Source organism: Hemicordylus capensis, chromosome 6, assembly GCF_027244095.1.
Source record: "Hemicordylus capensis ecotype Gifberg chromosome 6, rHemCap1.1.pri, whole genome shotgun sequence".
Taxonomy (NCBI): domain Eukaryota; kingdom Metazoa; phylum Chordata; class Lepidosauria; order Squamata; family Cordylidae; genus Hemicordylus; species Hemicordylus capensis.
Genome location: NC_069662.1, coordinates 116155102 through 116171016, shown reverse-complemented (window position 1 = coordinate 116171016; position 15915 = coordinate 116155102). Strand labels below are relative to the sequence as shown.

At 41.9% G+C, this 15915-nt stretch overlaps 1 protein-coding gene across 1 annotated transcript in view; it reads right to left on the bottom strand.

The window, feature by feature from the left end:
• Positions 1-15915, bottom strand: part of HIBADH (3-hydroxyisobutyrate dehydrogenase) — a 99567-nt gene that overhangs the window by 69954 nt on the left and 13698 nt on the right. The window contains exons 3-4 of the mRNA XM_053265043.1: positions 13906-14015; positions 8297-8418 (exon numbers count right to left, since the gene is read on the bottom strand). Coding sequence (XP_053121018.1) covers positions 8297-8418; positions 13906-14015 — 232 coding nt within the window. The remainder of the gene's footprint in view (positions 1-8296; positions 8419-13905; positions 14016-15915) is intronic.

Genomic DNA, 15915 nt, shown 5'->3' with positions numbered 1-15915 from the left:
AGGTTTAGAACTGAGCCTCATATACTAAACACACTGCAATTCTTCCTCTTCTAGCTAAGTAAGCATTGTTTCCTGAAAGAGAGTTTGCCATTAATGGACAAAATGGAAGTAGGGCATGAAGGCTATTTACATAGGGAAAGTGGCAGAAGGGTTAAGCAATCTCTCTCTCTCTCTCTCTCTCTCTCTCTCTCTCTCTCTCTCTCTCACACACACACACACACACACAGAGCTTTTTCTGCCTGTTGCTTCTCACCAGCTAGCAAAGCTTTCCCCCACCCAGCTTTGTACACTGGAAGGCAGAAGAATCCTCTATTTGCTAACTAGTGGAGAGTTCTACCCTTGGAAACAGTTGAGAGCTTTGAGACCCTGTAACATTCAACATCACTTCCAGATGACTCATGACGCAGACAGAGGAAAAGAAGGAAAAGTATTACCAAGTATGTAATGCCTAAAGCAAGAGCAGCTGTATAAACAGCAGCATTAGGATTAGGGAAAAAGTATACAATATTTTGGGTAACCTATGCAGATATTTGGCCTTTGAATACACTGAAATTTGAGACAAACTACAGAGCAATAAGTACATTCTATTGCAAGGTATATTTCAACCACCTTATTGTACTTGCTTACCCAGCACTTGATGATTAATAAACCTCCACCTCCACACAAAACTCTATATTGTAGAAGGGTTTATTATGGTTGGATATTCAGAGCTAGGGAACATTTCCAAATTCCATTCTTTCACTTTATCAGCAGTTGACGAAGATATTCAAAGCTGTTAACACCATAAAACTTCAAGAATGTCATTTCTTTCTGGAACTTTCATTGGAAACAGTAGCTGGAGCTTCATACCCAACCAAGTACAACAAAAGAGAAAACAGATTGTGTTTCCATCAGTAAACTGGAAAGCCAGAGATTCAGTTAAAAATAAGCTGAAGGAAGACTGTTTGAAGCACGGGTAGGTCACACCTTGGTTCTCTCTGTTGTTGAACTACAACTCCCATCACCCCCAACCACAATTCATTGTGGTTGGGGATGATAGGAGTTGAAGTTCAACAACAACTTGAGAGCCAAAGTTTCCTCCCCCTGGTCTGAAGCAATACACTTAAGATAGTAAAATTATGCTTACCCAGTAATCATTCCAATGTTTTAAGGACTTTGTTTCAACATGAACCCACTCCCACCCACCACCACCACCACTCCAGAATTCAGAATTCAGTACATTTGTCCAGTAAAAAAACCATGGTAGTTTTACTTCACCACGCTAGAAGTCATTCCGAGACATTCCAACCCTTGGCAAGCAGAAGTTGATGTCACGTTACAATTTTCCATTTCTGCATACTTCCCTAGTGCTTTTCATATTTCATTGGCTGACATCTTGACTACTGTACTGAAGCACACATGTAAAGAGGGTCTGTGGGGACACAGATAGAGTTCCCATGCAACTCCTCCAGTCCCTCCACAGGCTCACTATTGCAAGAGTTGCCATGCCCCTGGAATTCCAGGTTTCACCCTGATTTTAAGCATCTCAACCAGATTGCTTAGCCCACCCAGATCTGCCCTGATTTCAGCTTTCTTTCTTTTCTTTTCTTTTTTAAGCTAAGCTAGCCCTTGTAGAAGTGGAGTTATGGAGCAAAACGTGCAGTCACTATTCTGTTCAAAAGTTATTTTCAAGCCACTTTACATAATACATAGATTAAGCACCCGGATTTGAAAAGCCAGAATATAGCAACCCTAGCTACTGCACAAACAGACAAAATGTCCCAGTTCTGCCAGCACTCCAGAAACGATCTGGAAGATAAGAAACACGTTTCCTCTCTTCTAGAGCACAAGCTGAGTAGAGGGACTGGAGGAGTTGTGTGCAAGTTCCATTTGTATCCCCACAGACCCTATTTATGTGTGTGTTTCAATAGTCAGGATGTCAGCCATTGTTATTAACTCTAATAATTTTAGCAATCATATCTTTGTTATTACTTAAAAGCACCTTAAATTATGCAATAAATGAAAATCTTAGCTAGTAGCAATTCTGGTAGCAAGACTTTGAAGACAAAATGGCTCATAAAGCAGCTATAAATAGCTTCAAAACATTTTTGTTTGTTTGTTTCAAATCCTGGGAATCTGAATCACAATTTGAAATTGAACCAAATTTATAGTATTTAGTTGGCTTGACTCCTCAATGACAGCTTAAAGTGGGTGATGTAATTTGAACCATCCAGTTGCAATTTGATGCAATTTTGAGTTAAATGTGATGTCTTAATAATATGGCTATTAATGGTGAGTTTGTCTTTGAATCAGTGTTAAATCCTTAGTATTAAGGTCACTGTGAGTTTCTTGCTCTCTTTCTCTCATTTTAACTGTCTTTCTGAAATACTAGAATATATTCCAAGAAGTGGCACTTGTTTACTCTGCATATCCTTTAATTATTTTCAGAGTATCTGGGAAAAGTCAAATTCTCCATTTATTTTTAAAACTTATGTCATAGTGATGCTACAGTGCATAGTAGAGAAATAGACATAGTAGAGAATTAGACAGTTTAGTTTTCCAAGTACACCTCCACATAGTATTTGGGTATTCCATGAGCCCCAGCATATTGGAATTTGTGGTTTTCCAGCATTTTTTGGTCTGGCTACATCCACTGCTAAATAGTTCTTGAAATATTAAAAGATTAACGAGCTTGACTTGTGTTTTTGAGCTGATATTATGGTAAAGTTAACTGAAAGGTGTCAGGTGTTTGGACAGGGGGCGCAATTTCAGTGCTTGCCCTAGGCGCTATTTTCCCCAGATACGCCTCTGGTCATGACTATGTCCCATCGACATTAATGAAGTTTAAGTTAGTAACATCTAGCTTCTTATAAATTTCAAGGGTGGTTAATTTGGATGTTGCCCAATACTTTGTTTGTAATTAAGATATAAAACTCTTATTCCTGAATCTGTATTAGTTTTATGATGAATTATCTGTGGTTTCTGTTTCCTATGTTTTTATGTTTTAGTTTGTGCTGTGTAAGTTGCCCTGAAAATTTATCTGAAGAATGGGATACAAATCCATAAAATACATCTGCAAAAATGCTAACCATCTCAACTTTTTGTTGAATCTCCAGAAAATATGGTTGAAGATATTGTTTTAAAGAATAGCATTCTGCAACAACTTGTGTGTGGATTAGACAGCATGATAACTAGTTATTGCCACAAGATGTGATAGCCATTAGCCTAGGTTTTAAAACGGAATTAAATTCATGGAGCACAAGCCTGCTATTCATGTTGGCTTTATGATACCACCCCGTTCAGAGGCAGTATGTTTCTGAATACTAGTTGCTGTGAAGCAATTGCAGGAGAGGGCCTTTGGGGCTTCCCAGGGGCATTTGGTTGGCCATTGTGGGAAACAGGATGCTGTTCTAGATGGGCCTTTAGTTTGATTCAACAAAGCCCATCTTGTGTTTCTTAAGAGCTGAATTATTGCAGCTTCCTCCCGGAATTCTATTTCCGCATGGGTGCCAAGAATTTCCTGTCTAAGCTCTCTAGTTCCAACACAGAAATACATTTTCCAAAGTTATGTTGTGGCAAATAATGTCTGTGAACCAGTCTAACATTTCCTTCAAGTTTCTACTGCAGATATAGCCCTAAGCAAGGTCTCTCTCACACACACAGACAGTACTACTGGGGCACTTCTGTGGTTACAATAACTCAAACGCCATACATCTTCTTCATGCAGTCTAGCTTTTCAGCTCAAGTATACAGTGGGGAGGGGAGGAGGGGAGAGAAGAGAACACTAGAGCAAATATTTCCAAAAAGAAGTTGGTGTAAGGGAAGTATACAGAATCTTTCTCTCAGATAGTGTATATGGGATGCCACTGGAAGCAAGGCATTAAAACTAAGGAGGGAAGACGGAGCAAGTCTGTGGGCAGCAAGAATAAGAGAGGGCTAGGAAGAGGAGATGTGTACAGTCAGAGTACCTCTAGTCCAAGGCCTTTGCAAATGTCAGTTATGCCAACACAGCAGCTGTGACTTGCTAATACTCATACAAGCTGCTTCTGCAACTGGATTATCAGGATCCACATAGATGTCACAGTCTACTGTAATTTTGGGTAGAAAGGCCACGGCGGGTACATTTTTAAAAGCTGTTTATCGTCACCTGCGGCCTTTATTCCAATGCGGTGTTTACGCTAGAATTCAGGATCAAGCTATAGTAAGCTTTAAGCGTTCAACACAACCGAAAAAATAATGCATGACATCCCACTCTAACTGCATGGTTTATGCCAATGAGGCATTTCTACCCAAGATTACGGTAAATCAGTAACAGTAGTGCAAACACACACAACCCCCAACTAGTTGGTACCCTTTCCTGGAGCTATTCCCCACCAGCAGTGTATTGCTACAGATGCTGAGGGGAAACTTCCTTCACAGCATAATTAAGACTTGAGAGGAGGGGTGGGGGTGGGGGCGAGGGCAGTGGCAAGAGGCTATGCAAACATTGAAAAATTAGGAATACATTCAATGCTGATGGTTGGGATGCGTAGACAGTCACTTACTGATATACAGTCAATGAAATCCAATAAACATGGGCTCCTCAGTCTTTCAAGTGGACTATGTTTTATCTGCATTGCTGGCTAAAAATATTTTGAAGGAAAAGGGCATGGGAATGTCTGTCACTATTCCAAACAAACAAACAAAAATCACCAGACAAAAGGTCTGTGCGTATACTTGTGCCGGTGGAGTGGTGAGAAGAAAAGTTTGAAAAGTCCTTTCGAAAACCCCAGGTTTTTTTCTTCTTTCATTTCACCACAGTATAATCAACCATAAGGAACCCAAATTAAATACCATGCGCCCAAACTCTAGTCTGCAATAATAGCTCTTAAACATAAATAAGTTACCAAGCTTATTTAAATGAAATTTTGTAAAAAGAATCTGTGCTTGGACAGAAACAGCATGTCTGAGCCTGAAGCAATGTAAAAATGCCAAGTTATAAACTTCTCCAAGGGAGGATTTATAATGGAAATGCCAACAGACGCTTAACTACAGTGGTATCGTTTTGTGCCAACATATAAATAATTTTAGTTTTTGTGGTCACATCATAAATTAGACACAGTGCTAGTGGAAACAGTAGGGTTCTGATTCAGTAAATAAAAAGAGCAAGAGTGCATGTTTGTATTTTAAAAGACAAGCACAGCACAGACTCGATGCTGGCTCTGAAACGAAGTCTATAAGGCGGTTTGGATTAAGAAAAAAAATTAGTAGCCAAGCCATATTCTGAATTCTTTAAAGCTTGTAAAATAAAAAGTCTTTAACAAGCTCCGCTGCCTACTGTTTCAATCTTCTAGGAATCATTTACACACGTTAGTAAAAATGGCTCCATTCAACTTGTTATTTTCGCCATTAAGAGAGAAAAAATGCACACAGATGCACATACACACATTCTGCATTCCATAAAGGAACTTTAGTTTGACACTAGCAACTGCTGCAAATGCCACGTTAGTGACATGGTGTGTACAAAGAGACTCTTATGCCTACCAAGGCCATACAGGAGTCACTTTCTTCATTCTCAGTTTACACTTGTCACTACAGCATCAATAAATGACTTAACATATTCCAGTTTCCCTTAGCATACATGAAAAGCAATTGGAGGGGAAATCTATCCAGGCAACACGGAGATCTTCAAATTACATTTCCCTACAGAGATCTGCTTCTTATTCTGAAGTTGGTGTTGCAAGATGGAATCAAAAGAATAATGACAAAATACAAACAATGCAAGTTTATACAGAAAAGAAGTACAAGCTCAAAGGCAAACTCATTTGAGGCATTATAAATTGAGTATGCATACCTGGAAATTTAAATTACTTTGAGCCTGGAGAAAGCACCTCCTTACAGGGGGAAAAACACAAAACACCACACAAGTAGAAGGATCTGATGAACAGTGGAGCAATGTTCCATGCACCCAATGAGAATTGAATTTAATTGAAGACTAGTCCTTCCTAGCATATTGCTTTTTAAACTCAGAGAACCATCAAGCACAGTTTGATATGGTAGGAGATCAGCTGTTACAAGGAAAAAGGCAATAAATTTAACTGTGCTAGCAGAAGCCCCTGCATTAGCCAAAATAGCTTTTTAGGTCCTAGCCATGCTGCTATTTTCTGGGAGGTGCTATATACATTCTGTAGGTGCTGTATATAGATTAAAAGATGCACAAGCTTTCCCCTCAGGTTTCCAGTCTTAGACATGATTTATTATATTGATATACCGCCTCATACAAATGTATCATAGAAGTTTACAAATTACAAAATGATACCAAAGGAAAGAGGAGAACAAGCAAATGCAAGTACCAGAACTATCAAGTTACATAATCACCAGGTGGAATGACTACTGAGGAGGTAGTTCTGGGAGGGAATTAGCCAAATGGCAGTTGGCACAAGCTAAGCCGATACAGTGGGACATGCTGTCTGACATCCAAACTAGAATTGTGCTTGTGCAGCAGTGCTGAGATCTAGTCTACTGTTGTGCTATTCTGTGAGTGGGGAAGGGGTGATTTTGACTATCAGGGCCATATTGTTGTGATGCACAGTGGACTTCAGAGGGAAGAGAAGATAACTGAAAGGTCACTCCTCCTCCTGCTTGCACAGTGGCATGATAGTTGACTGAACTGCCCACTAGCGCAATGCTAATCTGCAGTGGCAGTTTCAGAGAAAAAAATAAGAGGAGAACAGAAGTGGCAAAGTGCATTTTTGGGTGGGCGAGTTGTGTCCCACATGTTAGATTTCTGAAACAGAAATGGGGGAGGGATACTTTTCTAAGGGGTTGTTTGCCCTCCCCTCTGGAGCCACCCTTGTTAGTCTAGATGCCAGCTACCGTCTACCAGATTTTCCTTAGTAATGCCCAATGCATTACCTTCTTTACACAGTCCACTTTTCATGCATGCATTTATATAACACTTGATATTTACTCACTGTAGTGAAAATAAGGGGGAAGGAGATAACTGCTCTTTCCATTTTGGTCTATCAGCGATTCATTTAGCATGGGTGATGTACTGTACAATTCTATTAACAGATTTACCATATGAAGCTACTCATTTCAGTAATGTTGGAATAAAATGCCAACTATGAAATTTATGAAGATAAAAAGGACTGACTTCACAAGTTCATTTGTATTAAATGCATAAATTTTTGTCTAGCTTGCTGTGACAGGAAGTTTCCACTTTAAGATACATTCAGTATTACAATTCTCATAGCAATGATGTTTTCTCTTTACTCCTTTGTCACAAACATTTAGTTTTTGCCCGTTTAAGTTAAATGATGACGTGCTGATAAGAACAAAGCGTGTCTGCTTCATGCAGGTTTACCAAGATGTATAATAATCCAGCCTAAAGCAATGAGTATCCTAGACAGCATTAAAAGGGTAATATGTATTGCAGGTATATAAATAAGTACAACATATCAAATTTAGTTAGCACAGCATTATGCTGTATATTAGCATTCTATATGTATTTTCCATCCCAGTACATGAAAGTGAAGTCAAGATGGTGCTGGTCACCTTTCCCATAGTGGCTATCTCAACACACTCCCTCCCCTAGAAGCATTGCTTCTACTTTCCTTTCAATGCAACATTTTAAAGTAATAAGTGTCAAAAAGACGTCTGGGTTTAAAACAAATGTCCGATATCCCATTCTGATTCAATTCAGGGTATAGCTAAGAAAAGCTATGTTCCAGTGAGATCAGTAAGCATAATTCCATGCTGGACTGTGTCCTTGCTGTAAAATAACCAGTTTAGAACAAACCTTGGAGAAAATTCTGGTTTAATATTATCCCTAATCATAGAAGGAAAAAAAGTAAATATGTCCAAATATAGAATTTGAAAACTTTAAGATAAAAACATAATAGCTGCAAGTCTACTAAATGGGGGGGAAGGATTTTTGTCTTCTATGTATAAAGGAAGTGGTCAAGAAAATGGAACACATACTAAATTCAACAGATGTGATAGGAACCACCTCAGTAGCATACTTAAGTACTGTTTGCAAGATTCCAAATGGGTGGGAGCAGTGTTCCCTTTAACAGAAATTCCCAGATGTTGTTGACTACAACTCCCAGAATCCTCAGCTGCAATGGCCTTTGGCTGGGAATGCTGGGAGTTGTAGTCAACAACATCTGGGAATCCCTGTTAGAGGGAAGAGTGGGTGGGAGACTTCTGGGAGACTACCAATCTGGCTCCCCCACCCCGCCCCTGGCAATAGGATCCTGTTCTCTTGGTCTTTCCTGGAAATAGTTTGCCAATAATGGGCATCAGGGAAAACATGTGATTTTAGGGAAGCACTTACCACCAGAAACAGGGGCATCCATAAATACTGCTCCCATTTTTTCAGCTTCTTTTGCTAGCTCTTTTGAAACGGCAGGATCAATGGTACTGGAGTCTATTAACAAAGAACCTTTCTTTACTTTCCTGAAGAAGAAAAAAGACCAAAAATACTGAGAGATTTGTACAATAAACAATTTACATAATGTTCCTGACTGCTACCATCTGCCAATAAAGACAACACAGCTTGGGCACAGAAGCTGCTCTGTACAGAGAGCTCTGAAGATAACCAGAATTCTTCAAATTCTCGTGCATGAAATCTTCAGTATTGACATATGCTGGCTCATAGTAGATATAAAGGCAAATCTACTGTGGCTCTCTGTGGTCAAAGTGCCTGAATTCATGTAAGTGAAAGCTAAATATCTATGTTATTTTCAGTACAGTTTAGCAAAAATACATATACGTATTCAGTAATCCCAAGACCTTCCGTTTAAGATGAGAGCTATGGTGCTTTACATTTTCACTCATGCTCAAAAAAGAATGGAAATTGCAAGTTAAGGTACCCATCTTAACTTCTGCGCCATATCAGCTGTAAAGACTTTGTACAGTCTGGTATATGATGGCTTTAGAAGTGAGGCTCCTCCATGAACCCACACTACGTTGGTCTTCCAGTTGGACATTGGGCTGGGGAGGGATGCATCCAGACAGACATTTAAACAGGTACAGCTTCCCTAATCACTTCCTCGAGATGCCCTTGATGAATTTCTGCCAGATGTATCTCTAATCTCTAGGGGGCTTTATGAGCCCCCTAGAGAACAAAAGCCCCTCATTCTTGAAGCCCAACTCTTTTAAAGGGATGGAAACCTATATGAGCTTATATATCTCATTTTTCTCTTTTCTTCACTCAGAACACACAGGCCGTGAGCAACAGCCCTCCTCCACCTTTCCAGGGCAGGTTCCCTGGCTATGGAGTTGACCTCTGAGGAGCTTATAGGAGCTCTTCTGGCCTTGGCTGCTCTTCTTCTAATAAAGTTGTGGCTTGTTTCAATGATACTTATTAGTGCCTGTCTCTTTCCCTTCTGTCTTGAAAAGTAGCATATTTTAAAAGTTGTACACAAGCGACGTAGCCTCTGAGCATAGCTGGAGGAGATTTTTTCCCTTTAAGCTTCAGGCCTCTACTTAATGGTGATAGGATAATGGCTTACTGTCAGTACCCAGAATGTTGGGGGCAATATGCTAAATCATTGTAAACCGCTTAGAGAGCTCTGGCTATAAAGCGGTATATAAATGTAAGTGCTATTGCTATTGCTACTCAAAGTAATCCAATTAAAATTAAAAGGACATTAGGCATTCCTTAACATGTTATTCTAATTTCAGTAGGAATACTTTGAGTAATATTCTTCATTAAGTCAGTCACTATCTCTTTCTTGTGTATTCTCTACAGAGTAGGAGAGGATGGGTTATTGGCATTTTTGTTTTAAACATACTAACAGATCTTATGTGTGCTACGTGGGGTGGTGGTGGGTTTACCCGAGAGGATTTCTAAAAGGACTTTTTCATTATTACCCCTCTCCCAAAACTATTTTTCATGGATTGTTTAACTGCCATCATTACATGGAAGCAAGTCACATTGAGTTAAATGGAGTACTTTCTTTCTTCTTGATGTGTACATAGAAATGCAGGTTCAGTTATCAAAATGCTACTGGCATGTGTACCCCAGCCCAGCATTCTCTTTCTCACAGTGCTCAACTACATACTTCCAGAAAGCTCCAAAAACGTGCAGCAAGGAAATCTGTTGATAGCACTGTTATTCTGCAGGCTCCCAGAAGCATTTCTGCTTTTGCTTGAGACCACAGGAGTGTGGCTCTCACTTTTAACATGCTCAGGAGTCTCACGAGATCATGAGCTCTCCATTTATTGGCACATGGGGACCAGTCACTTAGCAGGCAGTGGGACAGTTACCCCCAGATTTACCTACCAAAGCCAAATAATAATAATAATAATAATTATTATTATTATTTGTATACTGCCCTTCCAAAATGGCTCAGGGCGGTTTACAATTAAATCGAACCACTAACACAGTAAAGAGCTAAAACAAATTAAAAACAATATAACAATTAACAATTTAAAAACATTTTAAAACAATTAAACAATTACAGTGATTAAAAACCCCAAAATCAGGTTTTTAATTTTAAAAATAAACCACATATTAGAACCCCCCAAATTTAGGAAGCTGAGAAAGCTTGGGTGAAAAGTTTTCAGGTTTCAGGGTTTTCAGGAGTTTTTGAAAATTGCCAGAGATGGGGAGGATCGTATCTCAGCAGGGAGCGCATTCCACAATCTCGGGGCAGTGACCGAGAAGGCCCGTCTCTGTGTAGCCACCAAACGAGTTGGCGGTAACTGGAGACGGACCTCCACAGATGACCTCAATGGGCAGTGGGGCTCATAATGAAGAAGACGCTCTCTTAGATAGCCATTTAGGGCTTTGTAAGTTATAACTAGCACTTTGTATTTTGTCCGGGAACCTATTGGGAGCCAGTGTAACTCCATCAGTAAAGGAGTAACATGGTCTCTCCGAGATGACCCAGAGACCAACCTGGCTGACCAACGGAATTTTCCGGACTATGTACAAAGGCAGCCCCACATAGAGTGCATTACAAAAGTCAAGTCTGGAGGTTACCAACAGATGTACCACAGTTTTGAGGTCATTGATCTCGAGAAATGGACGCAGCTGGTGTATCAGCCGGAGCTGACAGAAAACACCCCCTGGCCAACGCCTCAACCTGAGAAACCAGGGAGAGGTGTGAATCCACAAGTACTCCCAGACTACGAACCTGTTCCTTTTGAGGAAGTGTGACCCCATCTAGAAAAGGGAGATCAAAATCGTCTCTAGAGTTCTGACCCCGCACAATAAGTACCTCCGTCTTATCTGGATTCAGCTTCAGTTTATTCCCCCTCATCCAGCCCATTACTGCTTCCAGGCAGGCATTTAGGGAGGATATGCCAGCTCCTGAAGAAGTTGACATAGAGAAGTAGATCTGGGTGTTATCAGCATACTGGTAACACCCAGCTCCAAATCCCCTGATGATCTCTCCCAGCAATTTCATGTAGCTGTTAAAAAGAATTGGAGAAAGTACGGAGCCTTGAGGGACAACATACTTAAGCTCAGATTTTGAAGAGCAACAGTCTCCAATCGACACCATCTGGAATCTATCCAAGAGGTAGGAGTGGAACCACTGTAAAACAGTGCCTCCCACCCCCAACCCCCTCAGACGTTCCAGAAGGATACTATGGTCAATAGTATCGAAAGCCACTGAGAGATCCAGAAGGACCAACAGAGTCACACTTCCTCTGTCAATTGCCAATTGGAGATCATCCACCAGGCCGAGCAAAGCAGTCGCCACCCCATAGCCCACCCGAAAAACAGTTTGAAATGGGTCTAGATAATCAGTTTCCTCCAAGACCGCATGGAGCTGAGAGGCCACCACCCACTCAATTACCTTGCCCAGCCATGGGAGGTTAGAAACAGGCCTGTAATTGCTCAACTGTGAGGGATCTAATGCAGGCTTCTTTAGAAGAGGTCTAATAATTGCCTCCTTAAGACAAGGAGACATCCTGCCCTCCCTCAGAGAAGCATTTATGATATCCATGAGGCTGTTTACAACAACCTTCCTGCTAGATCGAACAAGCCATGTTGGACAAGGGTCAAGAGAACAAGTGGTAGGCCTCACCGCTCCAAGCGGCTTGTCCACATCCTCAGGAGTCACAAACTGAAACCGATCCAGTCGAATCACATAAGAGGAGTCGTTGGGCACCTCCAGCTCAGACATCAAATTAATTGTGGAGTCTCCATCTAGATCGGCCTGAATCTGAGAGATTTTTTCTGTGAAAAACTTTTTCAACACATCACAGCGGGTAACTGATGACTCCAAATTCTGGTTCAAGGGAGGGGGGCAGATACTAATCCCCTCACAACCCTGAATAACTCCGCTCGACATGAACTCGCAGAGGCAATATGGGCAGAAAAGAACCGCCTCTTTGCTGCACGTATTGCCCGAGCATAGATCTTTAGATGTGCTCTATGTCGCAATCTGTCAGATTCGAGTCGAGTCTTCCTCCACTTGCGCTCCAGTCGCCTACCTTGTCGCTTCAGTCCCCGTAGATCTTCTGTATACCAAGGGGCCAAATTTGAAGCGGGTCGGATGGGACGCTTGGGAGCAATCATCCCAGATCCTGCTTTATGCCCCCAATCTGCCCCAAAGACACTAAAACTTCAACAATTCACCAAAAATTAGCCCTTTGCCCACTCCCTCTGCAATTTGGGTGGTAGCCTCTGCCCATTAGGCACTTAACTTAAACTAAGTAGTACCCCACTGCCTTGTGGGTGGGAGTGGGGTGTAGTTGGCACATGGCAGTTGACGCTGTTGAAAAGACAATCAAAATGAATGGAAGAAATGAAGGTGTGTAATGAATCCTCATAAGGATTCATTGAGTGAAAGTTATTATACACCAAAGAATCCGAACACTTGAAAAATAGTGACCACATATTTTGTTCCATAACTCTACTTCTATAAGGGCTAGAGCTTAGTTGTTGTTTTTTTTTGTTTGTTTGTTTTTAAAGGAAGCTGGGAATCTGGGGAAATTAATAGGCCAGATCTGAAACCCAAATCGATTCAGCCGCGATTCAGATCAGAATAGAATATGAGGTGATTCGGATGGGTTAGATTCGGATCCAAATCAAATCAGGGCTGTTTCAATTTGGATACAAATCAAAACACAGAAAATCTGAATTGCACACCTCTATTATACACCAAAAAATCCAAACACTTGGAAAATAGTAACTGTACATTTTGCGCCATAACTAGACTTCTACAAATGCTAGAACTTAGCTTTTCTAGGAATCCATGTTACAGTTAGGATAGGGCAACACTGAATCTCCATTATTTCCTATGGCGGAAATATACAAAATCAATAAAAAATAAATCATTAAAAATCAACCAAGTGCTCCACTGCACTGAAATTTGGGTGGTAAGAGACCTACCCACCACCCAAATTTGGTTCCCTTAGGACCTTTATAAGTGGTCCAATCAATACAAATCTAAATAGAATTGAATCAAATCCAAATTGAATCTGGGGTGATACGGGGGACAGATTCAGACACAAAAGAAATCAGGGGTAATTCGATCTGGGCACAAATCAAATTGAAAAAAATTGATTTGTGCAGATCCCTAATGTGCACTATCTTTCTAGCATGTTTATATACTGCTTGATCTCTCTCTCTCGGCAGTGTACATTATCCAAATTACAATATACAATAAAAATAATTAAGAACAGTTCACAGACTAAAACATACAATCTAAAATTATTTGTAATTAAAAGCATTCAAAATCAGGTGTGTGTTTAGGGTTGTTGTTGTTTTCCTTTTAAAGCAATCAGAGATGGAGAAGCTCTTACTTTGACAAGGAGTGCATTCCAAAGTTATTGCTGGATGCAGTCCATTGACCCAGGCATGCCTAGGTGCTGTTTGCAAATATAGATTACAGACATTAAAAGGCATTAAAATAGGCAAGCAGAAAATGTAAGTGGCACTTCAGACTCTGAATAAAAGAGGTAGTTAACAAATGAAATGCTTACTTCAGAATTCCACTGGAACCTGTGTACACTTCTATTGCATTAGGATTAGATGGAAGCATTGTAATAATCCTGTCAGCTCTTTCTCCTACATCTGCTGGGGAATCAGTCACCTTTTAAGGCAAATAAAGAAGAGGTCAGTGAGCTGTTGCTTTTTGGAAATGGTCCTTTAAGGTTTTACAGCTCAACTTCTTCAGAAAGCTCTGAAGCACTTCAACGGGGCTCAAATTGAAACAGTGGTAAGTAGCAAAACCACACTCTCAGCTATAACAACGAAAGGATGAAACTTTGCAATATGGTTCTGCTCCTACAAATGTTAACAATTGACAGCATAGAGACATAATATTGGATTGGTTAAAAGAGGAGGCCAAGGTCATGGGTTTAAAGAAACAATAGTCTCAAGAAGCACAGGACAGTTCAGACATAAGACAGAGCCTTCATGCAACATCCATGAGCTTTGGAAGCATGCTGTCCTTTACCCTGGCATGCATGTCTTGGAAAAATCCTACTTCAGGTTTTGGTTATGAACAAGACAGGATTGCTCATTATATCTGAACTGAGCAATCTTGGCTTATTCTAAACAGAGTGTGTGGCTGCTGCCAGCAGGTTGCACCCACGCCACTGCCGGCTTCCTATGCACCTGAGTCCATTGACACAGGTATACCAAGGTGCTGGGTAACCTTGATCCCAAATTAACCATGATCCGAACCTAGGATTGCATCTATATTATTAATTCTCCAAGACGGGCCATGTGTGGGGACGTGGCAGAAAGGAGGCAATTGGCTGACCAAGGGGGGAGGAGGTGATTGGCTGACAGAGTTCGCAAGCAGAAGCACTTGACTGGGCAGTGGGGATTCCATATGCAAATAGGGAGAAGATGCCTGTGAGGGCAGAAGCACCAGGGTGATTGGACAGTGGAGCTTCCATGTGCAGATAAGGAGGAGGAGCCTGTGGCACTGTGGTGATTGGGCAGTGGGGATTCCACATGCAGATGAGGAGGAGGAGCCTGTGTTGGTTAAGGTCAGTTGGAATGCAACTGTTACTGGTCAGATGATGTTCCTGATTGTAGAGGAGAGGAATATCTATCTATCTATCAAAGGATAGCTGGCAGGGGTCTGCAAAAAGACAGGTTGTGAGGGAGGAAAGAGCCCCTTCAGGAGAAGGAGGCTGCCACTGTGAATGTGAATTAGATGAGGAAACAAGATGAACAAAATCTTAACTCAGAGATGGAGGAAGAGAGAGAAAAAACATGAAGGGAGGGAGAAGAAAGAGTGGGGAAGAGCGAGTGGAGGAGAGAGAAAGAGAGAAAAATACAGGAGGGAGAAGAGACACAGAAGGAAGGGCAAGGCTGTCAGCAGCCTGAGGGAAATGAGCAGCCATAGCAGCACTAGCAGCAAGAAAGGGCCCGGTCAACCACTGCTGCTGTTTGGGGCTACTGAAGTCATTGTCAAAGGGAGGCAGGCAGGCAGGGGATGGGCCCAGGCCAGTCAGCAGCCTGAGGGGAACAAGCGGCCATGGTGGCGGCGGCAGAGACCCGGTCAACCACTGCTGCTGCTCCTGGGGAGGGTTGGGAGGTCTCTGGGGATAGGGGGCTGCAGCTTGGCCAATAGGAGGCAGCAATGCTGCAGCCATGACCAAGAAGGGTGAGGGGGATGGAAGCAACGGGATGGAGGAGGAGCATGAGTGCAGCTTAGGTGTGGATGGGGAGATCTCTGAGGTGAGGGGAGCAATCAAGAACTAACGCACAGATGCTCTAGAACGCGCGAAGGTTCCAGCATTGTAGCAGAGAGAAATATTGGTGGCGATGCAGAGGTGGAGGGCCGGCGGGCAAAGCTCCGCCAGCCAGAAAGAGGCGGTGGCAGCAGGAAGAAATAATGGCAGCGGTGAGAAGGTGGGCAGAAGGCGGGCGGGCAGATGGCAGGCAAAGCCCCGCCAGCTGGGAGGAGGAGGTGGGAGGTGGCGGCGCGATGGCCTGGCCCGCCTGCTGGGGTGAGGCGGTAGCAGCAGCGGGCC